This window comes from Thunnus thynnus, chromosome 14 (assembly GCF_963924715.1).
Source record: "Thunnus thynnus chromosome 14, fThuThy2.1, whole genome shotgun sequence".
In the NCBI taxonomy this organism is placed as follows: Eukaryota; Metazoa; Chordata; class Actinopteri; order Scombriformes; family Scombridae; genus Thunnus; species Thunnus thynnus.
Genome location: NC_089530.1, coordinates 14,711,712 through 14,729,733, shown reverse-complemented (window position 1 = coordinate 14,729,733; position 18,022 = coordinate 14,711,712). Strand labels below are relative to the sequence as shown.

The 18,022-nt window shown below is 37.3% G+C and overlaps 1 protein-coding gene across 2 annotated transcripts in view; it reads left to right on the top strand.

Moving 5' to 3' along the window:
• The window catches only part of LOC137197017 (ligand-dependent corepressor-like), a 29,678-nt gene that overhangs the window by 4,835 nt on the left and 6,821 nt on the right, over positions 1-18,022 (top strand). Inside the window, exons 2-7 of one of the 2 annotated variants that reach the window (XM_067610076.1) lie at positions 6,716-6,781; positions 7,708-7,787; positions 8,150-8,282; positions 8,563-8,880; positions 8,997-9,093; positions 11,518-17,967. In XM_067610076.1, the coding sequence (XP_067466177.1) occupies positions 6,716-6,781; positions 7,708-7,787; positions 8,150-8,282; positions 8,563-8,880; positions 8,997-9,093; positions 11,518-12,541 (1,718 nt within the window). In that variant the 3' untranslated portion in view covers positions 12,542-17,967. Of the gene's footprint in view, positions 1-6,715; positions 6,782-7,707; positions 7,788-8,149; positions 8,283-8,562; positions 8,881-8,996; positions 9,094-11,517; positions 17,968-18,022 lie in introns of those variants that run through there. The other variant, XM_067610075.1, reaches the window with a different exon arrangement.

Genomic DNA, 18,022 nt, shown 5'->3' with positions numbered 1-18,022 from the left:
AGTGTGCTGTCAAGGCTCCATAGCTTCAACCAAACTATCTAACAAGCACATGCAGTATGTTTTACATTTTAACCTATCAGAAACCAGGGCTGACTGCTATCATTATTGGTCCTAATTAAACATACTGCAACGAAACTATGGAACTGCTTATTATCCATAGCAAATGAGCAAAATCTAAATTATTTACAACTATGTCTCTACTGTATAAATGTCTGTAACATTATGGGACATCAGCCACTCGACATCACAGCTCTCTGCTTAACTGTCACCTGTCTTCAATCTGCTGCGAGCTAATGTTAAAAATGCAATTTAATTTTCTACCTTAAAATTTTAGGTAAAAATATGCTTGGCCGGTGGATTTTTTTTTTTTCATCTACCATTCCACTTGGCAGGTGAGTCAAAAAGTTAATTTCGGACACTGAGTAGGGCAATAACTGCACAGATGAATGTTGGCACCGCCTATTTTACCTTGGATTCTTAGTGTGTACCATCAGTGTTAATAATGTATTAGGTGAGCTATCAGTGTGGACTGGTCCAGAAGAAGCTACAATACTAGGTAGGCGGCTGTGTGCTCATTATTGAAAACAAAATGTAGAGAGAATAATAGCTTTCTGACCGGTCACTAGCTCCAAACCCAAGACTGTTCAGTTGGTCACTTCTCCCTTTATGATTGACAAATGTCCCTTGTGTTCAGGCTATAATTGTGAAGCTCCAGAGTACATGACAACAGCATCAGTCTGCTGGCTGCAGAATGGCATATTCTGTCCATGACAACAAGGACATACTTCTGTTTGGCTTTTTGGTGGAGAGGGCTGCATGCCACCACCACCCTGCTGACGCTGAAATGGACATTTTGTCTTTGTGTATTTAATGTGAGCAGTAAAACTGCAGGCCAGAGACAAGGACAATTGTCCCATAGAACAGCAGCAACAATTGTCTGTATGTTTGCCTATACATGTGTTCATGGTCCATCAGCCCCCATATGCAAACTGTGTGGCTGAAAATGTGTGTTTTGTCTAGATTTAGGAAAATTTGGACTGGAACAGCACCAGCTAACATCTGAAAATGTTTGGAATGTGAGTTATTCATATTTGCGTTTGACATGTGGGTGAGTGGGATTAAGGATTTGCTCAAACAAATAACAAGCAAATATCGACATCAGCCAGATTGTCTGATTCATAATTTAAACTTTTGCATGGCCCATTTTCTGTTCCAGTGTGCCCCTTCTGATGGGCTTTTGGCCTACATTTTCCTAATTTGCAAATGGAGCTGGCTGAGGTTTGTTGACATTTTGCGAAACATGACCAACAGCTTTAATGGTTTTGTATGAAATGCACTGTCTTTGACTGTGTGTTTGCTTGAGTGTACACAGTTGTGCGTGCTCCCTCTTTTCTATTTGCCTCAAATCATGGTGGTCTTGTATTTGTTATTCAAAGTTATGCTCTGTGCAGCATTACACCATTTGACTGTCAGTTTGCATCATATCACATTAAGTATTCATGGAGTGTGTTTTTTTGCTGTAGATGTTGCTCAAAGCTGCCACCTCATCTCCCGCTGCATAGCCTGATCCAATTGTATATTGCTTGTAATGAACACAATGTGTAGTAGACAAATGAGATTTCAAGCGCTACTTTGCTCATGTCCGTGTAATGTGTAAGCCTGTCTGTTGACCTACTGTGATTTTTTTTTTTTTTTTTTTTTTTTTTTTTTTTTATGGATAGCGTGGAAGGCAACAGCACATGCTTTGTAGCTTGTTAGGCATTAGGCTTGGTCTCAATGTGATGGTTTGGCTTTGGATGAAAACAGTCATGAATTGTAGCTCGACTAATTTGTGCAACATTGTCATCTCAGTCTGCACTCGCGTTCACCCCTATTTTACATCTTCATAGAGCTTTGCTCAGGCATCTCAGTGCTTGAGATGCAAAATCATGCAAAATTACACAGTCATCAGCATCACAATCTGAATATGGATTAAATTAAAGATTAAAAGATGATGTGTGCAGTCGTAGAAGATGAAAGTGTTGTAAAGGAAAGGTTGTAGCCAAATATGAGAGATTTAGCACAGTTTATTTTGGTTGCACACTGATTTGAGCTTAGGGAAGCTCCTGCTCTGTTAGCCTTGGTCACTCCTTCGTTGAGTTGTAGTATGTGTACAGTAGTCACGGTGGGGGATGGGTTGAGTGGGGGTTGATGCAGCGCTGTGCACCCTCAGCAGCACTAGAGCAGCAAAGGGAAGGGTGGGTCATCCAATGAGAAGAGCACTGCAGTTCGACCATTAAACTAAATGTTATCATTTTAACATGATGTCTTGTCTTGTGATCCTTCAATCGTTGAAATATAAATTCAGACATTTATTCTGTTGATAGATTATAGGAATCTCAGACTTGGTCGGAAATCATGTCCAAGTCTGTCATACTTGTACAGGTGTTTTTATGTATACGTTGTCATTCTGGTGCCTACCAGGCATACAGGCTTCATACTAAAGAATAGATAAAATGCTTGTAGTTCAGATCAGATCAAAACTAGGTCGTATGACAAATTGAAAGTGTTTATAGTTTATAATTCGGAATGGCTATGCTCAGTTTTGAGAAGTCAAAGACATGATTGGATGCAGCCCCACTCTGATGTGGGAAAGGTATGAGGGGAGGAGTTTCTGCAGCTATTCCACCATCTAACAAGCAGCAGTAGTACTTCAGTGCTTCTTCAGTTTAGAGCTGCCAGTATGCTTCTTCAGAAGAGGAGCTTTCCTGCAGAGCCTGCTTAATATATTCAGGGGCTTGAGTCAATTTACTTTTCATTTTCACACAATTTTGGATATTTTTTACAACTATCATACAGTGTGTTCCTTACAAAGCATTCTGAATATGATAAAACAAAACTATTGTGTGCTTCATTATGTCATTCAACACCCCAACTAACTGAAAATACAAGATTTCTCAGAAATTAGTTGAACAATTGAAACTATAGCATTGAATATTTATCCAGGGGAACCTGTGATTTCAAATTAGGGAACAGTGAGTTCATTATCAAAAATGAAACCTCATTGCATAGTGGAGAGAAAAAAAAAACAACTTCTGGAGCTATGTAACAAAGTGAGCTAACAGCTAGCAATGTTTAAAGTACTTTCAGAACCAGCAGCTCTGCGCATCTTTCAGCGTTGCATCCTCCCGCTATCACCACCTGGCATTGAACTGCGTAACTGCACAATGGTTATAGGCTGTATCAACAGTCACATGGTGCTTCAAGCGTTGACACTGGAAAATCAGGTTACATGTTTATAAATGTTTACATTGAGTCACGTCTTTGTGTAGGATTTTCTTAGCTACACTACCAAGCAGCGCAGTACCCACGAAGCACATAGTGCCAGAAATAAGCAGTGAAGAGGGTTTTATCTCACATTATGTGCTGTTCTCAGTGATGTACAGCTAACAAGGTTAGGATTTAGGTCCTAGATCTGTGGGATTTCTATAAGTGCTGGTAGGAAGGACGGGGGTGTCACACACTCCAGCCTTTCCTCTCCTCCTGTCTCTTTTTGGTTAGACCCCTTTCAGAACAGATAAGATAAGTCTGAAAATTTCACTTGGCCAAGAGGAATTTCTCTCCTGTCAGCAGGTTTCCTGCATGGAAAGCACTGGTTGAAAGCTAGTCTCTTGCAGGGATGCCCTAATGTAGGGCAGGTTTCTCAGGTGCTTGAGTGCTATCACATAGTCCTGCTTGTTCCTTTTTTTTTGCTTGTTCCTTGTAGCCAAGTTTGCCTCAGACAAGTTGGTGGGTAAAAAAATCTGGCTGAGAGAATATACTCTTAAATTAATTGTCAAAGTGTCAAAATGATGACACACTTGTCAATACCGTGTTAATAAGGATCCCTGATCATAGAAGAGGATAATAAGTGGAATTGTTTGATGAATAAAAAGGAAACTGCATTGAACTGTTTTATTAATATTGCACTTAAAAGATATGGTCATGAGTTATGGTTTGGTTGGAAATATTCCCCTTAAATAAACTCAATTCAGTTAATTAATATGGTTTTAATTTCACATTTTAAATGGACTATTAGTTTTTTGTTTGAGATTTTAATGCTTTACTATACTGAATGTGAAATAACAGCGGTGATGTTAGTTTCAGCCTTGCTGGATAAATGGAACCTTGTTACTTATTTTTAGGTGTTCGTGACCAAAAGTGTTTGTGACCAAAGTTGAATTCTCTTTGAATTTCAGCAGAGCCTCTCTGTATGTTATTTCATTTTTCATTTCAGTATACCTCTATCAGAATTAAGATGCGCCTTCACTCTAAATTGCCTTGAGGCAAGCTGCAGTATGTGTTTGGAGTAAATAAAAACAAGCCAACAAAGGCTGGAAATAGCAAAATGGTCTTGAATCGTCATACTCCTCTTAGATCGCTGGATGAGTGACATGAATGACTAACTCTGTCCTATAGTTTTAAAAGGAGAAAAATCAGGCGATATGATGGTTACTAATATTTCTGGATAAAAGGACTAAATCTTCTAATGAGCTTCAATGACATGCTGTCACTGCAATTTGGCCTGTAGGCATGTTTTTTCCCATTTTGGCAATGAATGAAGATTTCCAACCTTTTTAACCTGATTTCTTTTCATTAGTCGTCGATAATTTTCAGTATTATTAGGTATTAAGCCCAGTGGCACATAATACTGGGCTCCTTTTTTCTTTTTCTCATTATCACTTTGTACCTCTATACCCAGTGCTTATTATTGTATCTGGAGGCTATCTGATCACTTTACCTCAAACCAGATATGTGTAGCAGTGTCTTCATTATGGCCTAATTCCCTCTTCAACCTAATTAATTGGTAAAAGTTACTTTTAAACAGGAAAATCCTAAGTTCACCTTAAAAGCTGAACATTGCTGTGTTTTTCCTGCACCTAAAAGTTAGTGTAGTAACTACAGATTAGAATAAAAATGCACTAAAACATCACTATATTGTGGGTTATTGTGCATTTTGACTGTGGCCATTATTTACTGTTTTATACACTCATTTATTTTGTAGAGCTTGCAAGACAGCTGTACACGCTATCAATATTTTATCCATTGCACACATAGGAAGCTTGCTCTTCTAAATTTAAGTTGCTGGTCCCCAAATGAAAGGGCTCTCTTCATCAGTCTCTACACCAAACTATGCCAGTTTGGTGTGCTAATATTGCCTCAAAGTCGAGTCGTTACAGTATGACACAGTTTTAAATGCCCTAAACTGAATTCCTGAAGAGTAGTTTGATGTCATGGTGCTGCTCTGTCAAACGAAAGTGGATGACCTACTTTTCTCCCCCTGCCTCTGAAATATTTCAGAAATAGGATTGGATAGCTTCAGCTGAAGTCCTGTGCACTAACCCAGAAACAGAGTCACGCTGCAGCTATAGGCAAGGCTGTGTTTCACCACTTCACCCCCCACCCCCTTTTCCCTCTTTATGTTTGGCTGTTGAAAAGTGGGTGGGGATTTGTAGGGAAGCAGAGAGGGCATTTTAACAGATGACAGCTTTTGATTGAATTCACTGTGAGTTAAGAAAGAGAGTGGATGATAAGGGCTGATAATTTTCCCACTTGTTCTCATCTGTGAAGACATACTGTAAGTAGGCCTTTACTGTGATGTGTTGTTGGATGATGAACTTAACACATTTTCATATAGGCTCTAAAGATTTTTAATTTTCAGTGGTACTAATATTTTACATGGCTTTTTAACATTACTGCTGTTGTATGTATTTCTCGCCAGAATGGTTTTATTCATGACTTTTTTATGCCCTTTTAGTGCCCTAGAAGATTTGGAATAGTGTACACTCATTTGAGATTTGGTTCAGAGGACAGATGTTACCTCTGACCTCTTTAGCGCTTGATTTAATGCATGTAGTGGTTTTGAATTGGTTATATTGACCCTGCGGCAGTCAGCCGACATTGCATATTGTGTTAATGCACTGTTAAGTGAAGTCCTGTGCAGCCTAACGCACTATATCTTACAAACAGCTGGGACTGAAGGATACCACTATCCCTGTCAGTAATGCATATAAGCTTTTCTCCTCAGCTTATATACATGGTATAGGATTTCCTTCTATTGCAGACAGCGTTTTGTAAGTTCCTTAAGTGTAGAGTGTTAAAAACTGTCAGCGGATTGTGTGGATTTGTTTTTGGTTGAATTTATGACCCTTTTTAATTGGTACTTGATTCTACAAAATTGTATAGGATACTTTGACAGCATCACAGTCTTGTTCTGGCTGTTTCTTTTTAATGTTACAACATGCAAGCATTCCCAACTCTGTAGGTGCTTCAGTTGCTTGGCAACAGGAGGATGGAGTGCATGTATTTACTGTTGAAGTGAAAACCTGGGGTGAAAGCTGATAATATGTGTTTTAACAGAAGCAGAAGGTTGCTTACGGGGGTTGTCAAGATGAAATAGAAAGGCAAAGATGAGCCTGGTTTTACGTTTTCACGTGAAATGTCAATTATGTACAGAATACTGTACAGATTCTTAACTGATTTTTTTTTCTTCTTCTTGAGTACAAAACATTTGATTTGGGCCCCTGGGCAGATTTGGTTTTCTTAAAGCAGTGATACATTTTAAAGCTATGTTGGTTTCAGCACTAATTAAGAGTAAATCGTAACCACTGTTTGGTCAAAATGTAAACGTTCAGTTTGCTGTTGTATGACGACTATTGACAACTGCATATTTATTGAATGTCATGTCTTTCCTCAGGTTTTGAGAGCATTCTCGAAGGGCTGTTTGGTCCAGAGCTGGTAGAAGACCTCAAATTATTTAAGGGTAAGAAATTTCACAGGCCAGCTAAGCACAGCAGATTTCTTATCAAAATATTGGCAATGAGGTTAACATAGAAGAGTATTCTGACATGAATGAGAATTTTGTGGTTTGAGTGTAATCTGTTATCTGGTCAATATGACAATGCTGCTTCATTGTACCATCTGGTACCCCTCTACATTCACTCTTCTCTACAAGACTGCCCCTCTGGCTGCAGAAGAGAAGATGCCTTGTGTTCCTACCAAGTTGGTGTTTTGGATGGCGCATGGCCAGTGTAAAAGTCTACAGTGTCCTACAGACATTTTTACGATGCATTATGTTACTGAGACAATAGTGGGCATTATATGGGTTTTCATTACATTTGCAATGAGAGGACTGTTAAAGTCTAAGTAGACTTTCCACAATAGCAGTTGGGGAGGGAGACTGCTGAAAATGGAGTTGAACCGAATCAATAAATTCTTGATTCAGTCAGTCTCATTAAAACAAATCAAAACACTTTCATTGTGGCCCACTCATTAATGCTATTCATTTCATTTATTCACTCCTTTTCTGCTGTGAAGCACAATTGTCATTCAGTGCACTGAAGAATAACACATTCTGTGATATTATAGTCAGATTCAAACTGAATTTAGGAGGTTTAGGTCAGATTGTGTTCATGATAATTAAGAAAAGAATGTTTAAGCAAAATGTACTATATGTAGGTCAGTCAGGCTTAAGAAGAGCTTTTATGTTTTTGTGTGTGATTTTATTTTGTTGTCAGTTTTGTTAAGAAGAAACAAACATTGTTTTTTCTGACACAAAATGGTTACTTTGAATATATTGTGAAATATTACTTATCAAGTAAAAATAGACTTTGTTAAGAAACACTAAAAAACAAAGATTCTTGTCAGAGCAATGTATTTCATTGCTTGTTATCTGTTTTGCGTCCACAGACTTAGAGCCTGTAGCAGTGTCTGACTGGTCATTTGATGAAAATTGTCTATTCTGCTGTTTGAGACGAGACAAAGTAAAGGTAAGATTTCTTGTTTTCTGTATTTATTTGTTTACATTTTAGTAATGTCTCAGAATTACATTGTAAAAGTAGCTTTCTTTTTAAATTGTTTTATTTTGTGGCCCTTAATGCTTTCAAACCATAACTTTGGCTGAAGAGCATAGGTTATATGATAAAGATCACAATCCAGACGAAGCTATAATGTCAGGAGTACCGCAGGACTTTTATCTGTCTGTCTTGTAGATGATGTATGGTTGAATGGATGTTAAGAGTGCATTAAATGTGCCTTTGCTTACTAATCCATTAGGGTTGCCTCACAGAATTACTTCTTACTTAAATTATGTATCAATGTATCCTGCCTAAACAGTTTTGTCATTTAACAGGAACACTTAATTGGCTTAAGCAACGAGGGGCTTGAAGATTCACCCAAACCTCTCCTGGTTAAAGATCAGACCACAATCAGCAGACTAGAGCAACAAGCTGAGGAATTTCTCAATGCAGTCCTCAGCAGAAAAGGTGGGTTGTGATGTCTCAGTGATTAAGTAGTCCAAGCGCATCAGTAATTTGCATTGTTGTGACACTAATGAGCTTAGTAGGCTTTTATTTAAATGTTAATTGTGGCCTGTGGAAAATGACTTAAGCATGTATGTGTTTTTTTTTTTTGAGAGGAGGGGTACCACATGGGTTTTTATTCCTAAAATAATCTTACAATGTGGCTGTGAATGTTTAACTATGATTACTTATAGCTCAGTAAAGGAATGCAGATGTAACAATTGCATTTTTCTGTTCTTGACAGATGTGCCAAGTTTCTCAGACCCACACATTCCAGTAGTGGCTCGAGAGATCCTTCAGAGAATGATCCGACAGTTTGCTGCCGAATATACCTCAAAAACCAGCTCCCCTCAGGACAGTTGCTCAGATCCCCAGCCACACTCTGACCAAAGCCTGCCGACCCCACCCTTGCTCTCAGGAGCTCCTCCTACCAGCCCTGCTGCCACCTTAGCTGGGCCTGCACACAACCAGAACCCCGTCCTCAGCAAGCTCCTCATGGCTGACCAGGATGCTCCTCTTGACCTCACAATCAAGAAGCCCCTGGCTGAGCCCAGTGAACAAGGTAGTGTGAACTTAAACACATCGGTAACAGAGCAGCTTATTCAAGACTGACCAGTGCAACAGCACAGTATAAACTTAACATTTAATCTAAATGTTGTTACCTGCCTTTTTTAACAGAAGGAGTCCTTGACTTGTCTATCAAAAAGAATCGCTGTAGCAGCAGCCTGCCATTCCGTAGTCCATGCCTTTCTCCAGCCACAACCACAGTCAAAGGGTAAGATAAGTTTCTTTATCTTTTTCTCGTTGGTTTCCAGTTCTTGAGCAGCAATGTTTTGTGTTCTGTGGATATGTTACATTATAGTCTAGAAAAACCATAAAAATAAAAAGCAAAATTTAAGTGATAGGTAGGATTTTTTTTTGACATAGGATGGTTCAAGTTACTTGTCATGAGGTCAAAGCATGGATGTTAGCTGAGGCTTGAAAATTAGAGTCCAGAAATTAGAGATTTCTCAGCCATCTGGTGGCTTGATGAAAATGAACAGCAACAAACAGGGTCATGCTAACAGAAGTGTTTTCTGCCACAAAGCAAAATGAAAGAAGAATCTTTTAATGTGTTTCTTCTCCTTGATTCTTGTCTCAAACCTTACTCCAGTGCATCCTGGAAGATGACGTGGAGCCCGTTTTGTATCATGCTGCCTTTTTAAGATTAATCACCTTGCAGACTATAGGTTTATGCAGCTGTCAGCCGTTCATTTTTGTCTGACAGTTCACTGGTATTGCCAGCTGGGGACTGAATGAGCAGCATCTTGTTAGTTTGTTTGTGAGAGCTATTGTGGCTTAAAATGATTCTGTTAGCTGGCCCTCGTTTTCGGTTTCTGTTCATTATTGTCTGGCAAGGCACCGTCTTGTCTGATGGTCTATGATTCACTACAGGACTTGTAGCCTCAGTAATAGTCTTGCATCTATATGCAAGGTGAGTAATTTGTAACATCTTCTGTCAAAAAATCTAATTTTATAACTGCAGACGACTGTAATAGATTCCAGAATAAACAAAACCTTAAGAATCTGCTCCTTGAGGACTGAAGCCCTGCACAAATGCAGTGGAAAGTCAATATACATTTTTTTATTTTAAGTGAGGCCTTATTATCATTCCAGAGATTCTCTACACTGGAGTCATTCAGTAGTAGAGGTGTTAAATTGAATTCTTTCACAGTTGCACGTCGTGTTCGTCTCCAAAGGAGAGACTGCATTTTGGTTGTTTTAATACCAAAACATAAACATTGCCTGTATTTCTGTTACCATGTCGGTAATATGGGTAGTTTGCATATCATGCATGCTTTCAATCGACAATCATGCCTATCATTCCTGTAGAGCATAATAACAAATACTAAATCCTTGACAATATACATACCCTTGAAAAACATTCATGCAAATCTAAGGATTGTTTCCAATTTTAATTGTATTCTCTACGGACAAAAATGAATTGTATCTCAATATCTTTATCTAAATAATATTTAGTATTTTATTTTGTATTTTGATTATGTTTTGTTTTTCTTGCAAAGCATCTTGATATTGTTTAACTCTAAAGTGCATCCGCGCTTGAGGCTGATATGTAATAATTTCAGTGGCTTTGCATTCTCTACTTCTGCCGCTTTTAGAGCTGATAGGATCTAAAAGTGATCATTCCTAACTCAATAAAGATGCCTCTGATTTTTATCTTACATTGAATATTATGTGCAGCATGCACATTGCTTCATTTTGATATCTACATAAAAACTATCCACATTAAGCTTTATAGAACACTGACTTTAGAAAATAGAATTAAGAGATTTAGATTCTAAAAGGGATAGTTGGGATTTTTTTTGTTTTTTTTTGTTGAGTTGTAAGATCAGCATCAGCACTGTGTTCAGATTCAGCACAGAATCAGAGCTGACCACAGTCCTTTGGCCCCAGACAATGTCCATGCCAATGTCTCTATCAGAGATTAACTTACAATAATAATAATAATAATAATAATAATAATAATAATACATATCTTAATTATTTTGGAATTCTTTAACTATCATATACGATTTTATTTCTCGCTAAATTTCTTTCCGTGGTCGCACTCAGTCAATCGGGCTTTGAGTTTGGTACACACAACAACCCTCTGCTGGCTTACTCTTTTATTGCTGTGCTTGTTCAGTGGTAACGTCACACACAAAATGTCAAGAGCTATGACTTGCTTTAGTCATTTTGTATTTCATAGTTATTGTGCCCTGCTTAACAGCTACATGCCAAGCTGCCTTACAGCAATGACAATTACCCCCACCCTCCTCTTTCTGGCTATGCTTTTTGAGCCACTGGAATACAAAAACCTTTATGTACTCAGTATATTCCTTTTCTTTGGTTTTATTTTCTTGGTTTCTTTGCCCTTTCTTTTCCGTTTTGTTTCTTATCTCTTATGTTGATGCAAAATTTGTAAACAATCGTCAAGAAAGCAAATAAAAAAATTGTCAAACTTGAGCCTTTTTTGTTCTTAAAAGACACACACACAACCACACAGTCCGTTATTCTAAAAGATAGTGATGTTACCAAAGCAAGGTCATATAATAAAGGAGTGGCCAACATCCTCCCCTCCCCAACCCATCCTCCTTTAGAAAAGAGAAAAGGCACTGTGCAAGCTCTGCTTACACCCAATTTCCTTCCATCCAATCAGGCGATCCTTGAGAGCGGACGGACAAGTCGGGCTGTTTATGAGGCGCCTACAGGATGGGAGGAGGAGGGAGAATATCGGCCACTCCACCCGTTATAAGCCTCCTTCGCCTCTCGCATACTCGCTGCACATCAAAGAGGAGGTCGGTCTGGAGAGCGACCCAGAGTCACCTCTCAGCCATAACCACAGCTCCAGACCCACTGACCTCTTCAGCAATGGATCTGCCTCCTGGAATTCCAAAACTCATTTTGGGGCCCTCCTCAAACTCAAAACCAACAGTGAGGCTAGTGAGCATCTTAAAGACATACCCAGGTTATTGGAAGCTGCTGGGCTTTTCTCAAAGTCACTGGCCTATGGTAAAGGAAACCTCCAGGAGGCCTGCCAAGATAGCCTCTCCCTTTCTCATTCATCTTTTGACCTCAAGATTCCCCAGGTGCGAGTTTTGGCCACAGGAACAGACCCATCTTGGGACTCTCTGTCCACAGAGTATTCAGGTTCACTTTGTGATAATGGTCTGGGAAAGAAGCTTCGTTCCATTCTGCCCAGGCAGATTCAGAAAAAGAGCAGTGGAGGTTTTGATGGCTCAGGTTCGGAGAAGGAATACTGGCCTTACGACACCGACCGCCAAGCCTTGGGGGGAAACTATCCCCTGGATTCAGAGTCGGACCTAGGTAACAAACAGCCAAGGAAGAAACGCGGGAGATACCGACAGTACAACACTGAGCTGCTGGAGGAGGCGATTGTGGTGGTGATGGGTGGGAAAATGAGTGTGTCTAAAGCCCAAACGATCTACGGCATTCCACACAGCACCCTGGAATACAAAGTTAAAGAGCGATTGGGGACCTTGAAACATCCCCCTAAAAAGAAAGTGAGGCTGTTAAGCCAGCTAGAGGAACAGGGTGTTTCACGGTCCCTTGAGACTAAAGAACTCCAAAACTTCCAGGACATTGTTTCTGAGAAAAGAGAGAGTTCATCCTCAGAGAACGGGAATGGGTTGAATGATGGAAGCCTCTCACCAAATGAGTGATGTAACAGTAAAGTACTAAAAATGATGTACTTTTTAACCAGACAAATGTTGCATTTGCCAGACAGTGGAAGTTGCTGACTTGTTTTTCCATAAAACCTCAATAGTTGTGTGTAACATTTAAATCAAAATACTCATATTTATTATTAACTTATTTACTTAAATTTGGTTATTAATACATTAATATGTGTATATATGGCCATCTATAACGCTTCACATGCTTGCTATTTGTTAGGAATTTTAAAATACTATATATTGTTAATTTTATTTCATTTATATAGGTTATGATTTGAAGATGACCATTCCTGGCTCCATAGATGTACTCTGAACATTCAGAGTGAAATCATGTCTAAGGAAGTGGCGCCCCTCAGTGTCTTCTCTCAGTACTGTTCAGAGCACTTGGTCATATCTTCAAAGTGAATATATAGTTAATGCAACTTTTTATGTAGGCCCTGAAAATATAGGTGAAAGCATTCTAAGCATACATTATTATAAATTATTGTATCCGTTATTTGTTTATGGAGGACGGTAAAAGTCTCTGTCACTGTTTTGCAAATGCACTTCTATGGCTGAAATAGACACTGGAGATGTAAGGACAAACAGTCCAAACACTATTATATTCTAAATCTGTATTCATTCCAAACACTATAATATCCAAAATATTTTTTTTGTTTGTTTTTTTTATGTTTTTTTGTTATGTTTTTGAAAATGTTTACTTCTGGTTAACAAAAAATAAGTTCAGTACTATGTTAATGTCAAAGTCTTAAATAATATTTAGGTGCTGTGTTGACATTTTCAGACACTTTTAGCTCCTAAGGTATTTTTTTAATACGAAACAGAACTTTTATCAAGCAATATTAGCAAATAGAGCCTCACTTACAGGCTGCCTGTTTTTTGTTTTATCAAGCTAGCAAGTTAACTAACTTGTTAGCTACCGTTACAATCATGCCTCAGTCCAGACCCAGTTATTTCTCAAGTTATTAAGGCAAAACATTCAATGAAAATGTCTCTTCCTGTGGAGAGGAAAAGTGATAATCACCTTCTGGCAGTAGTATTTGTACTTCAAAGAGAAATGGCTTGGATACTTGAATATATTCATCAAAGGCTACATTTTATTTGAGAGTCTACTTAGATTTGATTTGAGTCAAACTTTATTGGTTCTAATTACTTTTTGTGCAGTTACAGACAAGCCCAGACTTTAAAAAACTAAAGCCCAGACTATTAAAACTGTGAAGATTAAAGTTTGTAGTGTTTTGTTGCATTAAGCCCAAAAACCTGTAATTCCAAAACCACGCTAGTGACTATGTAGTTCTTTTTTTTACATTGAGTAAAAGATTTTTTCCTGGAGGCAACCACACAACCATTACCTTGAGATCTTTCTGTTCTGAGTGGCCATACCAAAGCTCAGGTTGACGCCATTTCCTGAAAATGAATACTATGTAGAAGATTGGGTGAAAAATTCATTCAGTGTTTTGCCTGGTGGACTTGACAGAGAGAGCTCCATGTTTTACTTCATGGAGTTCACTGCCTCATCCGTTATACTGCTCTACTGGGACACCTCAGTGTGCATTATCCCTTATACCTCAGGACATTCCAGAATATGGGATTATGACCCATTATTCTTTTATCAGGTGGATACACAGCTGTAGCAAATCTTGGTAATTATCTGTTTGCAACTCTTGCATCCTTTCAGAAGTACACAGTGTTGCTTAGATGAACGTGGATGTTTTGATTAAAGAAATGATTGCTTAAGTTTTGACACTTAACATATATTTGCAGTCATATATTACAAAGAATGCCTGCATTATAAACATTTTTAAGTGAGAGATGATTCAAAAGTAACATATAGTTGAGGAACATGTGTGTTCCAGCTAATAGCACTGTAACAATAGAACAAATTCATGTTTGATGGTAAACTTACTATGTTGTAGGGTTTCTCTTATTTAACTGTTTAGTTTGTACACTGCCACACTTTGGTCTAAATGCAGGGATGTTTTAGTTGATTTTTTTTTTTTTTTGCATTCCTTCACACTCCAAGTTCAACATGTTCATTATTTTTCATCTGGTTAACCATTAATGAGGTTGATGCCTCAAACCTTTGCTCCTAATCAACATTAATAATCAACAATTTTACACATATTCACAAAATGTTGGAATAACTTTGCTTATATAGGTTGAAAAAACAAAACAAAACCATTGCTTCAAATAGTAAAATCTATTCACTAATTCATTTTTATTAATTAAATTATTCTTGCATTGACAATCATCCAGCATTACTCAAAATCATGCTTTATTTTCTCATTCAGTGTCTAATGCATCTTAATGAATACATTAAAGACATACAAGTGCTTAGTGTTTATTGATAGGTAAGACATGTTCACATTGTTTATCGTAGCAAATCTAATGGTCGACTACCTCATCTGGAAAATCCATATCACAGTTTACTGTTCTCATAGCTGTTTTTATGTAGCAATTTCTCATGCACCCAACACAGTTTATTCTAGAAAGCTTTCAGTAAAGGCGAGTAGCTTACAAGACCAGTTGTCATGGAGATGACAGTAGAAAATCTGTCAAAAAGATTCACCACATGTAAATATCTAAGTGTATCTTTGTAGTGAATTGCACCCTGATATATTTAATGTTTTATAATTTGTTTTATTTTTGGGATGGGGGAAGGAGAAGTGTAGGTGCTCTTTGTTGAGACAACTGATGATAAGAGCATTTCTGATTTTTTTTTTTTTTTTTTTAGGAACTGTTTTGTTCTTAAAATGGTTTACCTTCCCTTACATACCTGCGCAAACTGATTATATGTTTGGGGAGGAGTTATTTTGTAAATGCAGTATTTATTAATCAATATTTATTAATTAATAGTTTTGTCATCACTTAAGTAACCATGAATGTAAATGGCTTTAATAAAACAAAACATTATTTGCATAAGTGTTTATAGACACATAAGTATATAATGCTTAAAAAGGTATATTAAACTGTCTTACATGATAGATGTGAAGGGAAGACATTGAAGATTGTCCTTTACTTCACACTTGCACAAGTTGGGTATTGTTTGCTTTTGTTTGGTAAATACAATGTACAGGGCAAAAGTCTTTGTGAACTGACAGGATTACCCAGCTGCCAACAGTGTTGCTCTTCAAATGACTAAAGAGTGTCCCTGTCCATAAAAAAATATGTACAGATTTTGTATATTTGATTTAACATTTACAGTGTATAACAGAATGACACTGGGTGTATTTTGCATGATTGGACTAAATCAAATATGACAATGGGAAGTTAGTTGTATATGGTGAAGTTTATCTTTTTGAGATTGTTTTATGGAAAATACTGGAGTGTTGTAGGTGTAATTACTGTCAAGTAAACAATGTGTCAAGGAGATGAACTTTGAACCCGAAATATCTCAAAACCAGTTGAAAATGTGGGTAATGGTTAATGTATGATAAAATACCCTCAGAGTCCATATTTGCCAGAATATTTATATACCTAATGTACAGATGAACATCATAGATGAGTTAACACATCAATGTTTGTGTGCTTGTGAAATGTTGTGGAATTGAAGTATAATTTGGTTTGCTTCTGCTTTTTAGATCAGTTATTTTACTCCTCTGTAAGAAAAAGGCATGTACTTTGTGTCAGTTCCTCACTGCAACGCTATTGCTAAGTGAAACAGAGAGCGAAACCCTCAGGGATGAAACACTTACCACTCTTTATTCAGGTACTCCTCTTGAACTCTTTAGACCTTACCAGCAGGGATGTGAAGTTAATGAGCTTAGCAAAAAAACAAACAAACAAATAAATAAATAAAAAGGTCAGGTTCCACTTGCAGCAAAGGTTATTTTCTAATCTCAAAAATGTATTTTTTAATCTCTAAAAGTTACATTGAGATATTTTGGAATGCTGTACAAATCATTTTATGTTTGGAGCCAAAAAAATCTTAAGTACATGTTTTTACTTTTTCACTCACTCTTTTTATTTTTGTACTTTGTTACACAGTGAATATCAACATAACCTCAGTTGCAGGTAAGATGTTGACTATGAGGTATTTAATTAACACATTTCTCTCTAGTTCACAGTGCCTCAAAAAGGAAGTATTTTATTTAAAAGACTGCTCATGTAACATCCTAAAACTGCGTTCCTGAAAATCTCAATGAAAGTCCTAAGACTCTGCTCACTTAGTGTACATGTATTGTGTTATTCATGCTTCCCACTTCAAAGGTTGCATTATAACCTGTGTGGTTTAAAGCTGAAATCTGTACTGTTTTTTAACACTATTTTGTTCTCCTATCCATGCATTTAGTGGAGATTGCTAAAACTGTTTCAACAAAGTAAATTGAAAAAAATCCACATTCAAGTTACCTGCTTGGTCTATGACATTTCACTTAGCCGGATACCAACAACACTGAGTAGAGCCTTCATACCATGCTTAATTTTAGCTTTTCCACCATCTTTGCTGTAGCAAAGGTGACAACATTTGGAAAATTACAGATGTCAGCTTTACTGTGTCAAAATATTAGTAGCATGGTATTTGGCAATGCAGCATTATTATATACAAATTTATTGTAAGTTTGTTATTATCAGATGGTTTTAAATAATTAGCATAACATTTAACTTTAATTTTTTTTTCTGACTAGTATTGCTCCGCAGTGCACACTGTGTGCAAAGCAATTTCTCTTTTTCATCACTCAACGTAGCTTTGTGACATGCTATTTGTTAAAAGGGTCACCTCAGGAATCCAGATGTGGTTTCATTTGTCTGGTCATTTCCTTGTTACAAGACCACAGTGTAGCTAAGAAAGGACTTTTTTAACAAATAAAATTATCTTTTCAGACGGATTATAATATAAATATATTTTTGGCATAATGTGATAGTGTAAATGCTCCAAAGGTATCGGAGGATTTTGTAATAGACCTACCTCGCTGACACAACTTAAGCCAAAAATACAGAAGTACCTTCCCCCCCCCCAATTAATTACCTGACTAATTTAGATTTGCATTGGCACAAAGAACACCTCACAGGTATTAGAATGACTAATTTTGTTCTGCCACGCCTGTATTGTCATGCTACTGTTCTTATTTTACTGGTTAATTTGTTAAGTTGTTGAGCACTTGTATTTAAATGTTATCCTTTGCACTAGTCATTAAATACATGAAAACTTGACAAAATTGATGTACTCTATATTTGCCCCCAATGTATTTGCTCTTTCAAGTGATAAACATGTGACTTGTTTTAAACAAAGTGGGTCACCATTACTAAATGTCTTGTGCATGTGAAAAAAAATTCTTGATGTATTCTGTAACAAAAAACACCACTGTGCAAAGAAGAAAAATGTATTAGCTGTAACAGTGTAATTGGTCAAGTTCACTGGATGGAAGATTCACTTTTAAAATCACTTATTCTTCTAATAAATATGCAATGATAAATATTGTAATGCATTTGTGAATTATTTCACACACACATTTAATTCCACAACTTTGA